Source organism: Sinocyclocheilus grahami, unplaced genomic scaffold (genome assembly GCF_001515645.1).
Source record: "Sinocyclocheilus grahami isolate Dianchi unplaced genomic scaffold, SAMN03320097.WGS_v1.1 scaffold1185.1, whole genome shotgun sequence".
Taxonomy (NCBI): domain Eukaryota; kingdom Metazoa; phylum Chordata; class Actinopteri; order Cypriniformes; family Cyprinidae; genus Sinocyclocheilus; species Sinocyclocheilus grahami.
The window spans coordinates 385,439-403,925 of NW_015506364.1; the positions used below are offsets into that span (position 1 = coordinate 385,439).

The 18,487-nt window shown below is 35.7% G+C and overlaps 1 protein-coding gene across 2 annotated transcripts in view; it reads right to left on the bottom strand.

The window, feature by feature from the left end:
• Positions 1–2,586: 2,586 nt before the first annotated feature.
• Positions 2,587–18,487, bottom strand: part of LOC107567729 (inactive phospholipase D5-like) — a 21,072-nt gene continuing 5,171 nt past the window's right edge. The window contains exons 1-10 of one of the 2 annotated variants that reach the window (XM_016253469.1): positions 15,080–15,477; positions 12,418–12,554; positions 11,220–11,403; positions 10,033–10,141; positions 9,590–9,717; positions 7,299–7,496; positions 5,543–5,694; positions 4,456–4,621; positions 4,245–4,335; positions 2,587–3,194 (exon numbers count right to left, since the gene is read on the bottom strand). In XM_016253469.1, coding sequence (XP_016108955.1) covers positions 2,944–3,194; positions 4,245–4,335; positions 4,456–4,621; positions 5,543–5,694; positions 7,299–7,496; positions 9,590–9,717; positions 10,033–10,141; positions 11,220–11,403; positions 12,418–12,554; positions 15,080–15,115 — 1,452 coding nt within the window. In that variant the 5' untranslated portion in view covers positions 15,116–15,477 and the 3' untranslated portion in view covers positions 2,587–2,943. Of the gene's footprint in view, positions 3,195–4,244; positions 4,336–4,455; positions 4,622–5,542; positions 5,695–7,298; positions 7,497–9,589; positions 9,718–10,032; positions 10,142–11,219; positions 11,404–12,417; positions 12,555–15,079; positions 15,478–18,487 lie in introns of those variants that run through there. The other variant, XM_016253468.1, reaches the window with a different exon arrangement.

The following is an 18,487-nucleotide window of genomic DNA, read 5'->3' on the forward strand; positions in this document are numbered from 1 at the left end:
GAAGTAATGAATTTAGGTAAAGGGGTGCAGAGCCAGTGGTGGTTTTGTAGGCAAACATTAATGCCTTGAATTTAATGCGAGCAGCTACTGGTAGCCAGTGCAAATTGATGAACAGAGGTGTGACATGCATTCTTTTCGGCTCATTAAAGATTAATCTTGCAGCGGCATTTTGGATTAATTGTAGAGGTTTGATAGAAGTGGCTGGAAGACCTGCCAAGAGAGCATTGCAATAGTCCAGCCTGGACAGAACAAGAGCTTGAACAAGGAGTTGTGTTGCATGTTCTGAAAGAAAGGGCCGGATCTTCCTAATGTTGTATAAAGCAAATCTGCAGGACCGGGCAGTTTTAGCAGTGTGGTCTGAGAAATTCAGCTTATCATCAATCACAACTCCAAGGTTTCTAGCTGTTTTTGAAGGAGTTATGGTTGATGAGCCTACCTAATTAGAAACCAAATAACACAGGATTTTAATAACTAAATGTAAACTTGAGACATACAGTGCAATTCCGTGCTTCTTTCATCGAAGGAAAAAAAAAACTCAAAAAGGTCTAAGTGAAAAAGTTTTAGTATGTGTTTATGTATTTTCCGTCCCACAGCATCTGTCTGATCCGGACAGCTGTAATTCCATAGCAACAGTGGTTTAGTACATCCCTGACCTTAATCTGTTACCATAATAACAACAGCCATCAACGCCCAATCACCAGTTAAAATATCATAACAGGCTTATTGAGTGTAATATGTCCCGGTCAACATTAATTGTTGTAAAATTAAAGGGATAGTCCATTCATTCATTCATTCTCTCATGTCCATCCTAAACTGTATGCTTTTCTTTCTTCTGTGGAACACAAAATACAATGGAAGTCAATGGGAACTGAAGCAGTTTAGTTAATAACATTCATTAAAATATCTCATTTTTGTTCCACAGAAAAAAACTAAAGTAATTTAAGTTGACATCAGGATGAGTAAACAATGACAGAATTTTTCCAAATAATTCATTTATTTATTTATTTTGCAATTGACCATATAGTTTATTATTAAAAGCCATAAAAATTGTGAAGGTGATATGTATTTTTATAGACATGTTTAGGAAGAGCATTGTGACCATTTGTCCAGTGGATTTTCATGATGTATGAGAAGAATGAAGGAATTCGGGCAATTTGTTACTGCTTTGAATGTGCCAAGTAAATTGCTCCCCCAAGAGAGGCTTTAAATTGATTTGGTTTCGAGAGACGTTTGCTGACAGTCTGACACAAATTACTGAACCACAACAGTGAGAAACCAATGGGACATATGTTGCCTATTTACAACTGGTAGTCAATTTTTTATGAACTCTTCAATATTTAATTATAACAGTTGGTTAAGGTGCTATACATTTAATCACATCATAAATTGTGCATTCAAAATCTGTATTTTATGTACATGGGGCTATAATTCATTTCAATATATGACCCATGCTGCAGCAAGCAGTTTTATTATGTATGATTATATGTATACAGCATATCATATCATAAGAGGTAGTCATCCAGAAAGCAACAGCAGCTACAGTTTATGGCAGCATATATAAGGCAAGACATGCTAAAGCATCAGGCCACAAACTACTGAGAAATGCAACATATATGGTCTGTATTATAAGATCAACAATCAGCAGTGACTGTTTAATAAAAACATTACTGTTCCATTAAAACAGTCAATTAAAAGGCTTTAAATTGATTTGGTTTCGAGAGACGTTTGCTGACAGTCTGACACAAATTACTGAACCACAACAGTGAGAAACCAATGGGACATATGTTGCCTATTTACAACTGGTAGTCAATTTTTTTATGAACTCTTCAATATTTAATTATAACAGTTGGTTAAGGTGCTATACATTTAATCACATCATAAATTGTGCATTCAAAATCAGTATTTTATGTACATGGGGCTATAATTCATTTCAACATATGACCCATGCTGCAGCAAGCAGTTTTATTATGTATGATTATATGTATACAGCATATCATATCATAAGAGGTAGTCATCCAGAAAGCAACAGCAGCTACAGTTTATGGCAGCATATATAAGGCAAGACATGCTAAAGCATCAGGCCACAAACTACTGAGAAATGCAACATATATGGTCTGTATTATAAGATCAACAATCAGCAGTGACTGTTTAATAAAAACATTACTGTTCCATTAAAACAGTCAATTAAAGGATAATATATAAAGCTACATATAAAAGCTACTCTATAAAGCTACATTTAAAGGGTGTAAGCTCAAGTTAGTATTCAATATGAAAAACAGTCTCTTCTTGTGCGTAAGATTGTATATTAATGCAAGGCTGTGCATGCGGCATCATGTAAACATTATATAAATATATATATATATATATATATATACACACAGTGTCAGATGTGCCATAATATCTAGTCAATCAGAAAGTGATGATAGCTACGAGGCCGCATATGTAATCAGCAAGTGTGTTGGCGTATATGCAGATTTTTTCAAAATGTCTTTCATTAAAAATGTGCTTGATTTTAAAAAAGGATGACTAATGAACTTCTTGAGAAAAGCAAATTACACAGTGATTATACAATTTTGGCAATGTCCTGTCTCGAAAATTTTCCATGAGCAGAGTCTCTGAATATTTTGGTTTAAAATATGAAAAGTCTAAATATTGGAGAAAAAAATGATTTCCACAGTTCTCAGTTAATGGTACTGATTGTTTCTTATCCAAACAAGCATGCATTATATAATGATTTAGAGTATTTCATTGAAAGTGCTGTACTGTAATTTTAAAAAGAAAGCATCCACAAAAATCTTTTCCTTCACAGAAGTCCTTCAGAGATTATTATTCAGTTCCATTGACAGCATTTGAAAATTCAAATGGTTAGAGTCATGGCGCAGATGTTCTGAGGCACAAAGTCCTTGGCTTATTGGTCCCGCTTCATAGAGAAATTTGAGCCGCTCACTCATGCTCTCTGCCCTCTGGTTTTGTCTTTAGAGCTTGCAGTTTCTGCCTCCCATGCTGGCTCTCCTGTAGGGTCGTGCTGCCAGGGAGCAGGCTTATTGTGTAGGGTGAAAACCAGTCTCTTTCAAAAGCAGTAGTCAGCTGCTCTACAATCGAGTCCTGCCCTTCCTGCTGGTTCTCCGATTCTTGAATCACCAGCCCGGCTCCTGCATTGAAAGCCAACTCACTGCCAACCCAGTCCAGATTCCCTTAATTGACAGAAAATTTGAATATTAATGTAAAATCCAATAAACTGTATATGAATTAATATGATTTATAAAACGTATAGTTCCAGTCCTTGATTCTGATTGGCTGAGCCACGTAAATTACTCTACAAACATACACCTTTGTTTACGTTTGTGTGTTGCTTGGCAACCACTTTGTTGCAACCACAACTTATTCTGAGGAACTACATTGTTTGGTGGAAGAATAATGTTTTTATTAAAGGCACAATATGTAATTTTTCGCCGCTAGAGGGCACGTATTCAAAATAAACAAAGAAGCAAAGGCGTAGTTTGATGACGCGGTGACTGAGTGTGGAATCATGGGAGTTGTGGTCTTCATCCACACAGCCGATGTAATCTGACGGGACTCGGGCAGAAATCATGTTCATGGATGGGCTAATGATTTATTAACGTAGTAGAATGAAGCAGGGTGAGGCTGAAAGCCGTCGAAGCGAAGTGAGGCCGCTGAACGAGCGTGACACACGGCTCGAAAGCAGCGGAGCTTTTATTATGCCACAGTCGACCATGAACAGATGACAATGAAAGACAAACATAAAAATGGTTAAATGCCTCATTACTTATATTTATTTTTAGAACTATTGCAAATTGAGTTTTTTTAATCTATCCCTTTTAATATTACATTTCATTTAATACTTCTTCCCCCGGTTTCACAGACAAAGCTTAAGCCTAGTCCTAGACTAAAATGTAAGTCTGAGCTGTTTCAACTGAAAGAAACTTGCACTGACTGATCTTAAAATATATCAGTGCCTTTGTTTTGTCTCAAAAAGCACACCAGTAATGTTTTTTTCTAGGCACGTTTATAAAAATTACTTAAATGTCCTAATTGAACTATGGCTTAATCCTGGCTTAGTCTAAGCCCTGTCTGTGAAACCGGGCCCTTATTTTACACAACTGCACTATTGTTATTTGTTTTGTTTTTACTTATTTTGTACTGCTTTGGCAGTACAAATATACAGTTTTTGTCAAGCCAGTGAACCACTGTATTAAGTGTGTGTGCAAGAGAGAGAGTCTTACCGATGTACACTGCGTTGTCTGTCACCATAAATTTATTCTCATTTATCCTGTGCTGAAATCCTCCCATCTGCTCCTTTTCTCTGTAAAATCTCTGATTCAAAACAGACACGCATATGTAAAATATAACCTATATGTAAAACACTTGTAAAATATATGTTTGGGTTTGTGTGTACGTATATAAACAGATCAATCAAACTGATTCTTTCCTCACCACTTCTATAGAGCAGACTGGCAGTCCTGTGCATAGAGCCTGCATTGACGTCATAAAGTTAATGGTCAGTGGATGTGTACGTGTCCACAGACTGATTAAGAGACGAACTTTGACCTCTCTCAGTACTGCAGCCTCCCGGAGCATCTCGTCTATTGGCGACCAGTACCTGAACCAAAAAAAAACATTTTACAAGCCAAATGAGTGTTGATGTAAGGAAGTAGCATACAGAGAAGTCATAAATCTTCAAAAGAGCAAATTTGTGCGTTTATAAATAGCTCCAAAGATTTACACATCAAACAAATCTATTTTTAGTATCTTTGTTTTGTTTTCAAGTGAAAATACCTAAATGTTTTTTTAAGACAAATTCACTTGATAAAACCTAGGTTGAATATTTAGATACATAAACCTGACAACATAGTGTTAATCATTTGTAAGTCGCTTTGGATAAAAGCATCTGCTAAATGACTAAATGTAAATATTTTATCTCAATTTGATTTTTTATTTTTTTTTGGCAAGAGTTTTCACAAATAATTCAGTGAACATCAAGATCAACAGTCTGTAATGTAATATTGAAGAAATGTAATATTGTATATCAAATTGAATGATTAGTTGAATAAATCATCCAATTTTCTTAAGATGGCTAAATACATGAATGACAATAAACATGTTGTATTAGAAGATTTTGAGATTTAATACATTTTTTAAAAGTAAATACAAAATTACTTTAAAAAATAAGTAAATCAAAATCAAGTTAATTAATATTAAATTACATGTAAAAATAGAAAAATAAAAATCATACCATATAGCATACGTTCTTGAGAAATAGCTTAGCTTTACACTACACGAAAGGTTAAAATGTTTTAGAGACTTTTCAAGTTTCAGTGATTTTCCAAATAATTCCTGTGTCTTTTCTTTTGAAATATGTATTGTCGTAAGAAATCCTTTCAAGGTTTTTTTCCTTTTTTTTTATTGGCAGTTTTTTACTTGCTTTAACAAACCTCACTAAATTGACCATTTCCTTTATTAACAGCCATCTTTTAGTGCTGAAACATATAAATGACCCTGTGCCTGTGAAAACCAGCATTACCTTATGATTGGTGATCCTCTGAAGCTGCGGTTGACTAAGGGCAGGTAATCTGTTACAGAGATGTAGATGAATCTCTTGGCTTCTTGGATCACATGTCGTATGGCATCTAAATCTCTACTTCGACCCTTGGGGCAAAACAGCTCTGGTGACGTCTATGAAGAAAAGTTGGGGGAAAATAGATAAAACAGCAGTTTTCTTTTAAAAGTTTTTTTTTCCAGCTTCAATTCGTATGACCAGTACACCAGGTAAGGTAATGAGATGCCCGTCTGTGTACATACATCATTGTCAGGAGAAGAATTTTATCACTGAGCTAGAAATGTCTCCCAGCAGCCTATAACACTACAGCACAATTCATTTGAATGGGATGATGGATGTCTCCGATGTGTCGAGTAAACATCCTGTTGCTGGAAGGAAGTCAAGATTCATTACACCCAGATTAGAATCCGATGGCCAGTGTCTTCACATGTGACACACATTGGGGTGGAAAGAATCACGGGGATAAATTACCTACAGAGTGAGTGAATTTACCTTAATCAAATGATATGCAGTGGAACCAATGACAGCAGTTTACATTAAAAAATCACTGTAGAATGGACATAGATGTAAACATACTTCAAAGTGCATGGAACTGGATAATCGATCGTGGCATGTTTGTGCAATAAAATGTCAAATGTATTATTATTATTAAGTACTGTAATTAAATACTTTCACTCACACACACACACAGGTGTTTGTTTTTATGGTTTATGGGGACTCTCCATAGACGTAATGGTTTTTATACTGTACAAACTGTATTTTCTATTGCCCTACACCAACCCTACACCTAACCCTTACAGGAAACTTTGTGCAGTTTTACCTTCTCAAAAAAACTCATTCTGTATGATTTATAAGCCTTTTGAAATATGGGGACATGGGGCAATGTCCTCAATGTCCTTGTAATACCTATGTCATACCCATGTCATTATACAAATTTGTGTCCTCATATGTCACAAAAATGTGCGCGCACACACACACACACACACACAATCAAAGGTTTGGGGTCGGTAAGAATTTTTAAAGTTTTTTTAAAGAAGTCTCTTATGCTCACCAAGGCTGCATTTATTTGCTCAAAAATACAGGAAAAACTGTAATATTGTGAAATATTTCAATTTTAATACATAATAAAATTGTATTTATTCCTGTGATGCAAAACTGAATTTTCAGCATCATTACTGCAGTCTTCAGTGTCACATCATCCTTCAGAAATCATTATAATATGCTGATTTGCTGCTCACGAAACATTTCTTATTATTATCAATGGTGAAAACAGTTTCTTCAGTGAATAGAAAGTTTAGAATAGAATTATTTGCACCATAAATGTCTTTACTGTCATAGAAGTACTAATGTCTTTTAAACAAATATTGCCCCTAAACTTTTCAGTGGTGTATATTTATTTATTTATTTTTATTTATTTAATATATATATTTATTTATTTATTTACTGTTGAGGTGTATAATTCATTTTGCAGGCATAATGCCATAGGGGCTAGTTGTCACAGGGAAGTTGTCACAAGGACTGTATCTCAGTAACTGTAAGATTTACTGTATAGTCAACCTTATCTACCCTGATAAATTGGTAGCAGGCTACTAAAGATAACAGAGTAAAATGTGTGGCAACTATCCTCTGCCTTCCCTTTCTATTTTAAAAATAGATGTACACTGGCAGATCACCTGAGTCAGACAAAGAAGAGAGTATGAAATATGTTTATTGTTCTCACCGACACATAGGCAGAAGCGTCTGTATTGTTGAGTCTGAACTGAAGCGGCTTGTCTCTGCTGAACACTGCTGTGACTCTCTTGGACCAGATTGAAGGGATGTAGTCCCTGTACTGCAGCTGCCAGTAGAAAGAAAAGATCCTGTGCAGGTCCAGAGCCAAACAACTACAGTCAAACATTATTACTCCAAGCTCCTTCAGCTGAAAGAAATAACAGGAAGAAGAAACACATCTTGATATGAAATATGAAAAGTTTTACTTGAAAAATGTGCTTGTGCAATATTTCTTCAAACTAAAGTGGCGGTCACACTAGACCTTGCACACAAAATTTCTATATACAGTAACAGTCATAATAGGACATCACACTCTACAGTGTCTTTTTAAAGTGCCCCTATTATGGTTTTTTGAAAATTACCTTTCATGCAGTGTGTAACGTAGCTGTATGTGAATGTAAACAGTCTGCAAAGTTGTAAAGCTGAAAGTGCATCATAAATAAAGTTATTGTCTCTCTTGAAAGAGTCAACTCTGAATCGCTTAAACGAGTCATTTAAAATTTGAATCCCATTTTCGTGAAGTTCACACGTCACAAGTTACCACATTTGCATAATGCCCGCCTACGTTCTGCGTGGACATGCCGCGAAAACTTGAACCCCCCTCAAATGCCGTAGGTCGTTCGTGTGGATAACATAATGTCGATAAGACACTGTGCTCTGCACTGTGGAAGTAAATTCGGTTTATTTTCACTTCCAAAGGATGAAGCTGTGAAGAATCAGAATTTATCTTTATTGCGATGCCACAGCAGTATAATCCCAAATTTTGCTGTGTTCCCGTTCCCAAATCTCTGTGAATTCAGTACGGGATTCGTAAAACGGATGTCCTTGAAAGATAGGTCAGTGCCCAGTTTGTTTGGACCAGCTGGCTCCTCTGAATCACAACCTCTAAGTATGATTAATAATTGTTACTGTAATGTTCTGTCGAGCGTGCAAAATATGTAGTTCAATCATGACAACTCTCGGAAGATTTTTGCATGGTGATGGATATGACAATGTTCATGTATTTGGTCTTGGCGGAATAGATCTGTTACGCTGCTGCTGAATTGCTGCTGCTGTTGGTTATTGCTGTAGTTGTAGATTATTTCTGCTGCTGCAAGCAAGTACAGGAACTTGCTACTGCCAATGCATACGGCGATACAGTGCCCTGAGTATTTAAGACATATTGCTGTTGCACAAATAGCATAAAAATAACCCGTAGCAGATCTATACAGGTGGAGCTGGGGAAGGTGGAGGGTTTCAGAGAAACTCTGAAAGCGCGCTGCAGGAATCTCTAGTGGATGCTAGCCAGCCATATAAATGCAAGGCAGTAAGCTCATTGGCTGCATATGCAGCATGAACCAATCAGCTTGTGCAAGTCGTTTAACTCTCTGAATATCATCAGTTACGTTAACAACCCGTCAACCTGCCCCATCTAGAGTTTCATGACTGTACTACATATTTGTGTGTGTTTTTTTGGGTTGTGTATACACTCAGTGCAACTGTAGATCTCCGGCTAATCAGCTGTGGGCCCGCTATTGTCAAGAAATGTGCCGATTGATATATAACATCTGTCATTCTTATTACTTGGAGTCATGATAAAGGATTTACAAACTGCAGTGCTTTATCAGTGCTCCATGTCTGCGTTCGGCTAACGCATATACCATTATTGTTTGGGTCTTTACTATGTTCCAATTTTCAAAATGTGCTGTGCGCAGTAGACCAATTACAAAAGACTGGGTCATCGGATCAATCAGAGCAGAGTAGCCTCGTGCAAAGGAGGGGTTTGGAAAGATAAATCTTCGAAAGAATCGTTTGAGGGTTGTTGAGAAATAAGGTACATTTAAATGCTTATTATAAGAAAATGAAAGTGTTTTTTGACCTTGCGTGCATGTAAACCTGTTGTTAGGGACTCCCAAAACCAAATTATGAACCTTTCAAATATCATAATAGGGGCACTTTAAAAAACATCTACATATAATACATCCAACATGTAAAAATGTTATCTACTTTGGTCACATGGCTTCATATGGTTCATATGAGTTCATCAAACTTGAACTTTGGAATTTCTCATTCAAAATTTGAATGAGCTTGCGTTTTCTTTTCTCTCTCGCATGTGTATGAATAGAAGTCAGAGGAACAAAGAGTGTAGTGTGACTGGCCATTAAATTCTCCCAGGTTTCATATTTTGTTATGTTTTGCAATAACACTCATATATCATCCAAGTACTTTTCGAGGCCACTGTAAATGGATGAAATTTTTTACCTTGGACAGCGCTTTCCAGTTCATGCCAGCACTGCCAATGTAAACGTGCTTCCTGTCCACCACCCAAAATGAGGAAAGCAGTCTTCCTCTGGTGAGGGCCGTCATGTTGACGTAGTGCACTTCTGCATCTGGGAGAGACAGACAGCCATTCGGGCAATGGTTTGGAAACTGTTAAGCCCTGTTAACCTTAACGAGAGATCTCTGCAATTCAACTCTGCACATTCAACAATATTGCACATTCACGATGTTTTGACCTTGTGTGTAGCCTTGAGGGACTGGAGAAGCAAAAAGCCCAAAGAGTTATGCCAGTTTATGACAGCCTGTGTGTGTGATCTTACAGTGTTTTGCCTTGAGAGAACTGCTTTAGTACTGTATTCAGCATTTCAGCAGACAGAAATCAATGCATCAATTAACATTAACTAGAGAGATTTGAGTTCACTCACAGCGGTCAGACATGCTCTTCAGCTCAATGGAGTTGGGCTGGTCGCTAACAATCTTTAATCTGACACCTCGAGACTTCAGGCTTAACAATCTCTGAAACAAATACTGACCCTAGAAAATAGAAAAAGATTTTAGAATATTAATACCATATGTAATATATGCAAATGACTATAAATCAGACATTTTAGATGCATAATCATAAGTAGAAAGTAGGTACAGTAGGAACAACAGTTAATGGCCAATATTAGAGTTTATTAGAATTCTGTTATTGAATTGTGCATACTCATTTTCCTAATTTAATTTTTTTTTACCTTTGTACGGAGCCCCATAAGGAGACATGGGGATGGTAAAAAAAAAAAAATGTAGATGGGAGAAAAATATTTCAATGCTTTTGCATTCTGTTGCAAATCTTGTGCATTATCTTCCAAAGCATTTACATTACATTACATTAGGGGAAAGCAAACGTTTTGTGAGAGAACGCAAAAGCATTGAAATATATTTTTTCCCTTCTATTTCATGTGACATATTTGTGTTCTTTTGCAAATGTTTTTTGTTCCCACAAGAAAATTTTGCGGTCTCTCATAAAACATCTGTGTTCTCTTGAATGGTGAACACAAAGTTTCTAGGGGGAATTCATTTAGGTTTGTAAGAGAACGCAAAAGCATATATTTTTTCCCTCATTCATTTCTTTCTTTTATTTTTTTTTTACCATTATACCATGTCCTTTTAGGGGCACCGTAAATGTGCAGTATGCACTTAATCTTTACCACTTATAAATTGATAAAACATCTCAAAATGAAAATCCAATTTTCATACTGTACAGAGGCATTTAAAATTATTTCAGTTTTTAGTGCTTTATTTCTTAATCAATTATAAAAAATAATAATAAAAAGTTATCAGTTACAATATCAGTGCACCCCTAAATCCCAAAAACTATTTTGGAACTATAGTTTGTCTAAGTAAGACACAATTATGATAACTATATTGATACAATGCAGCATATATATATATATATATATATATATATATATATATATATATATATATATATATATATATAGATATAGATATATAGATATAGATATATATAGATATAGATATATATAGATATAGATATATAGAAATAAAGAATTGTTGTTAATGCATATTCGCCCATCAATTGTAATAGTATAAACGTAGGCTAACTAACCTGATAGGAGGAATAAAGCCGTGACCCCTGATCATTGGAGGTCAGAGCCCAGTATGGCGACACTATCTCAACTGACAATTTTGCTTGGTCCAAAAGATGGTTGAGACCCATGGTAAGCGGGAGATGGGTTGAACTATTGGGGTTGAATGACAGCTCTCCTGGGACGTTCTCCACAAGGACAATGCTAAGAGCATGTTGATGTAAGTCAGAAGATGTTAGCTTGTGGAACATGTTTATAGATTTATGCACAATATATATATTGAAGTCAACATGAAATCAAAATTGAACCTATTTACTTTCTTAATGCACATATGATTCAATGTATGATTCACTGTTGCGTATTATTCTTAAAAACTATTGGGCAAGCAGTTAAGTCTTAAAGAAAAATTATAATGATTTACTCATTTACATTACATTATATAACATTATTCATTTAGCAGACCCTCATGTTGTTCTGAACCCATATGGCTTCCTTTCTATATGGAACTAAAAACGTTGAATCTGGCCACTCTTTTTAATATACAGTACAACAAATTAATGTGAAATAGGGCTGTTAAGTTCCAAAATGAAAGTTCCCAAATTTATTCCAAGTCCTGTGTGAGGAACAGACCAATATTTTAATTGATATTTAATCATTTCACCTTGGGATGTTCATGAGAGGATTATTCCTTTTAGTCAGATCTTTTCTTTCAGTTCACAAAAAAACAGTCTGAATGATTTGTTCATGAGTTCAGCTCTCTGACAGAATGAATGAGTGGAGGGAACTTATTTTCGAATTAAATTTCAGTCTGTTCCTCACAAAAAGCAGCGCTATTGTATGGCTTCAGGAACACAGCAATGATAATTTTATGAAACCACAGTGCAGTGTGAAAGCTCCAGCTCCCGTTTATTGTAATTGCATCGAAAAAATGTAGCATCGGCCTGTGTTATTCAGAATCTTCTTTTTGTTCTACGGAATAAAAAGTAATATACGTAGGTTTAAAATAGCGTGTAGATGAGTGAATGATGACAAAACTAATTTTAAGTCAGCTGTGAAGTCTAAAACTATACCTAATCAAGATGCAATTAACAAACTCATGTTGGCTAAAGGTACAAAACACGGAGCTGAATATGCAGTGCTCCCATGTGTACTTTTTGGGTCATATGTACTGCAGAAAATAACTTCATCAGGGTATGATCTGTGACAACTGCTTCTTACCGACAATTTTTGCTGCAGTTCTCCTCAGTGACACCATCCTCATCCTCTCCCCAGACGTCCACAGCAGAGAAAATTAGAGCCACCAGGACAGCAAAGCAGCAAACCAGTGCAAACACAGCAATACATTTCTGCTGGGACTGCAAAAGACATACAAAGAGAGCTCTGTCAATTACATTTTAATATACAGGTTTTAGATAAGTTTGTCTTGACTTATTTGTTGAAATTATTAATATAGGGTTTCTGACTTTGGTGACAGTTTAAATTTGCAGGGTCAAGATTTATTGCATTCAAAATAGTACTTCTCTGCTCTGGAATCTACAGCTATAATTTAATTTTACGACTGAGGGAGTGATAGAGTGACTCTGTCAAATTTTCACCTGAATTCTATTATACAGAAGGAAGAGCTTTCCTTATATGCTTGGTGGATTTTTCTAAAGTATTGAGGTAGATACATTTGTTGTTGGTGAGTGTTCTCACTATGCAGCATTCTCTCCAATCCACTGCTGTAAACAAGCATCAGCATGAAACCCAGGAAAGTGTCTATAAATATTAATGTGGTCAATGGATAAAACGTGGTGTGTACTGAAGGGCAGTAGTTCTCAGATGGTGGGCTGCTGATAGGGTCGTGGACAGCAGGGAAAGAACAATGCTAAATGTGAATCATAAATCATATAATTATGCATAGTAAGGACTGTAAAACATACAGGTTTATCAACAATATACACTACCGTTCAAAGTTTGAGGTCAGCATGTTTAGAAATTTAATTCAGGGTGAGTGCATTAAATTCATTAAATGTGTCAAAGAATTTTATCAAAGGATTTAAAATGTATCACAGTTTCCACAAAAATATTAAGCAGCACAACTGTTGATGATAATCAGAAATATTTCTTTAGGAGCAAATCAAGCATATGGCCAAAGTACAGTATGGGTCCTGAAGCAATACTGCTTGAGAACCAGCGCTGTCATCAACTCAGAACTTTTGATTTTTTTCTCCAAAAAAAGTGCACATGAGTGACTTGATTTTTGCTTAGCGTTGCACTTCCCTGAACATATCTCCCCTGAGAGAGATTGTCTCCCTTCCCATCTGCTGGCCTCCATCAGAGTCCCAGCTTTACAGCGAGTGACATATACATCGTATATCGTTTTCCTCTGAAGGAAACATGCAAAGTGAAGTTTAATTAAAGAGCAGGGAGTACATGAAGCAAGCAGATTAATGCAAGGCATTAACCTTCTTACAGTTCAAATGGATTTGGTCAATTAGTGTCCCCTTTATTACCCTTACACACTCATGTACAGTCATGATTGACTTTATGTTTGGATTTTTACTTTAAGTTTGACATTCGAGATATCATTGAAGGTGTTTCCTTTATTTCAAAAGATGTTTGAAACTTAGTTTGGTTTAAAACCAGTTCAGAATCATTTGGGAAATATCATTAAACACAGTACATGTAACACTGAAGTAGTGTTTATTTGAGCAAGTTATTGGGGTTTTTCAGACCTTTAAGAGAATGTGATCTTTTGAAGTATTTCAAAAGATTAGTATTTTTTTTCTAGAAGCTAAAAGTATATACTGCGGTAATCAAACGATATGTTAGATTTGTTCCACTGTAATAAAACTTAAATCTGTGTCTTGCCAGAGGCAATGGAAGAATTAAAGTTGTCTGTAAACAGAGACTTTCTCCGCCTGAAGGGGAGTATGTCAAATGAATGCTGTGTTTGCATCGAGCTGTCTGTGCTGACGGATTTGATTGACAGGACGATGTGCTGCTCCTTCCAACCTCATCTGCTACTTTTCAGAGTTCAGTCTTGCCGAGTTAAGCGTTCTAACATGCAATCAAAAAGGCCTGACATGCAGCTTAGTCAGACTACTGTAAACCATGCTGTACATGCTGTATCAACGTGTGAGAGAAAAATGAATTTTTACAAAACACATTCTCCTCTCAGTCATAATCTTATCCAACAAAAACTTTTTTTTTAAATAAAAAAACAGATAAATTGACTAAATGTAACTACACACATAACATTTTCATGTGTTTTTCAAAAAATAAAATAAATTCCATACAGAACATACACAATTGTAGACACCACTGAAAAAATAAAAAATACAAAACTATTAAATTCTCACTATGTTCAGGACATATTTCATAATATAATATAATATAATATAATATAATATAATATAATATAATATAATTTTATATTATATAATTTTATATTATATTATTCACTATTATATGTCATACCATATTACAAAAACAAGATAATTGATGACATTTATTTTCATATAAATAAAGAATATTTTCTAAAATATTTTCTAAATATATATATGAAAAATGTCCCCACATTACAGTAATTAAAAACCAATACTGACAATTTGAAAAGTAATGCACTTATTTAAAATGTTGATATTAATTAGTCGTGCTAAAATAACTTTCTTTATGCAAAACATAATTTACATTTTTTTTTTATTTTTTTATTTTATGGGGGATGAAATTCGACCCAAACATTTCTTGGGAGTTTTACGAGTCACCCAGTATCGAAATCATATTCTGTGCAGCTGAGCAAAAAAAAATAATAATAATAATTTCAATTTAAATGCAGACTTTCAGCGGAAATATTCTGATGGGGTATTTGGAGCCTGAAGGGAAAGTTAAGCCTCACCTTCATGATGTTCTCCTGAGTGGCAGAGCCTGGCATAACAGCTTTTAAGTTCCTTCAGACTTCAGCAAACATGGAAAACAAGACGCTACTGTATTTCATCAATGTAGTCTCCTTGGTAACGTGTCCCGCTCAGCCTCTCTCTTATGCTCATCACTGTAATGGATGTGCAAGTCCACGGAATGATATAGTGGGTGATAGATAGTGTGCCTTTTGTTTTAGCACCCTGAGCTCACGCATGCTTCCACTGGCTGTGTGGTTTCCTCGCCTCAACTCCATAGTGATGGAGACAGAGAAAGAGAGAGGAGGAGAGAGAAAGACTTGGTCCACTCCCTCTCTCGAAACATCCAATGCTGGGCTAACACAGAACAATCCCCCTCCCTTCTGCATCTTTCTCACCTGCCCTGTGAACCAAAACTCTGCTGGCACAGTGCAAGTGGATTTGGCTTCAGCAGAAGAAAGACAAGGAGTAAAAATATAAAACATGGTATAAAACGCAACCTTCTGACTCTAAGCATCTCTAAGGTATTGTCTCTTTTCCTTCCAGCATGACAGAGGGAAGTTCAGTGCAAGCATAAATGAGCTTGACACGTTCACCCTATAAATAATTCAGCATCGTTACAACTGGCCGGCCAGCTTGTGAACTAATCTATCGAGTAAGTTGTTTATTAGAGACACCGTTATGAGATTCAGGCAATCTCAGAATCTGAAATACCTTCCCATATAGGAAGGAAGATCTATTTAATATATGTCTTCTCTCTAACAGCAAATTACATTAAATGGAAAGCGAACTGAGACTTTTGTTTAATTCTCCTGCTTCTCAGATTGTTCTCATGAGAAAAGGATGTCAGCAATCTCCAAAAGTGTTTCAGAATAGATGTCAATTATGTCTTAAACTGAGCTTACTGTGAAAACACAAAGTCTGCAAAGGTTAGAGAGCTCACATTTTTCTCATCAAAGACCAATTATCCAGACTAAGTGTTCTACTTCAATTTTATAGCTCTATCCTCATGCTGTAATGTCTCATTTGTGTCTAAATTAGGATTGCTAAATCTGCCTGGCAGGCTTGTGAACTAATCTATCAAGTGAGACTTGTACTGATTCATGCAAACTCCTATAGGAAAGAAAAATAAATTAAAAACAGTAAATTAGACAATTTGCTTACATTTCCTGATTTTTCTTTTCCCCTGAAAAAAATAAAAATAAAATACCCCAGTGGTCTCACTCTCACATTGACTTTATCTTCAAAAGAGATCTCAATGAGATTTCAAGAGATCTCAAACTGTTCAAAAATCAATGATTTCAATATTAACTCTTCCAAAACCAAATTGTCTGAACTGTTATCCACAATAATTGTATAGCTCTATATTCTTACTCTTATTAATTTTAATTTTAGAAAAACTTCTAAGAAAACATTTTAGAAAGTGTTATTTTAATATTATTTATATACTATTAGAATATTTATTAACATTTTGAATTAGCTTTTATTTTTATATTTTCATTTTTTGTAGGTTTTTACATTTTAGTAATCATGTACTTTTGTCATTTTTATTAGTTTACGGTGGTGATGCATTGAGGAGAGCTGGCAGGACGTTAGACAGGAGATATATGCTCCTGTGTTTTGGGACATCCATTGTGTAACTTTTCAGTTAAGAAAACGATTGCGAAATGAAGTGGGAATGACCCTGCCCATATAACCACAAGTCAGAATAGAGGTCACTGTCAGCTCGACGTCCGTTAGTTACAGCTGAGCCCCTCACCTCAAAACACCAAGCACTCCATCACTGCACAGCAGATGCACTTTGTACATGCAGTAGAGCACGGGAGTACAGTGTTTATTTATTATACATTATGGATGGATGATGACATGGATGATGAATTAATGAAAAAATCCCATTGACGCTGATGGCTAGAGACCTGAAAATCAAAGATATTCTGGCACTTTTGACTAAAAACATTAAGCAACAACTTAGCAACCACCCAGAACACCTTAGCAACTGCATAGCACAGGCCTGGAACCACCAACAACACTTTAGTGTCATGGCAAAGAGTTTTGCACAAGCCAACAGCACTCATGATGTCTTCAGAAAATGTAAAAATATATTTTATGGCTGTTCCTACAAGTCCAGTATTGATCGAATACTTACAGAAAAGTGTTGAAGCAATAAAATGTGTTGAATTAAAAACTGAGAGAGGGAAAAAGAGAGAGAAAAATGAGGCTGATGGCCCAAACAATACTAGGTGAGTCATTTCTCAAGGGAGAGGTGAAGCAGACAGGGTGTAATATATAATAGAAATGAGGAAAGCAAACTTGACTGTGTCCTTCTCTGACAGAGGACCCTACATGGCCAGGAGGAAAACTTATTTTAGGCCTTGGCATTGTACATGCTGAAATGCTACATAAAAGCAATCATCTGTTAATCTAATGGTTTAGAACCTATAGCAGAAATGTCAGCAGAACTGAAACGCCAGTCACTCACTTCAGTTTAACAAATATTTTAGCAAGCTCTGTCAAACATTTTAATAAAATTGATACAATGAATTAAATACATCAATATTTGCTGAGAAAAGCCCCAAAATAAAGATAATTTGAAGGCATTTGAATCATCGGTGGCAAATTCTTTAAATATAAAAAAGTACTTACAGGCTGTGAGTCAGAACAGCCGGCATTGTAGTCTACTCTACCAGGATCAGGAAACAGTCCTCCATAAAATGTGCTGCACACATCTGAATATTTGGGTTGAACTGTTCTGGAACAGTGTTGTAAATACAACGGCATGGCGGCAGCGGCAACAATACTACAGCGAGAATAAAAGTTATGCCTTCTTTCTTTGCGTGAACATTTGGGCGGCGTTATGCAATTCTTTCCACATCGTGATGTAGACATGTGGGGGCGTGTTAGGTAGGTGTGGTTGACTCTTAACTTTTATAAAGAATATCTCTTTGGATTTGAGACTTTAGTCTTTGCAACTTTACAGATCTTCTTTATGCACCAAGAGCTTGTAACACTCCAAAGAGAAAGGAGAAATTGAAATCGCATCATATGACCCCTTTGAAATCACCGTTTTACAAATATAAATGACTGCATAGTACCATGTCTAGTTGTTTCTGTCTTACAAAATGCAGTAAAAAATGCAGTAAAAATTCAAATACAAGTAATAGCAGAACCGTCATGCATCTCAAAGTAACACACAGTAGGTGATATTCCATTCCTGTGTGATTCAGTCTCACTCACAAATGCAGTCACTTGTTTAGTTGCTGAACAGATCAGTGTTTTGAACAAATCTGTTGAATAGATCATACAATCTCACGCTTAAAGACAGTCACTTATCGCCACCTACTGGTGAATATATATATATATATATATATATATATAGAGAGAGAGAGAGAGAGAGAGAGAGAGAGAGAGAG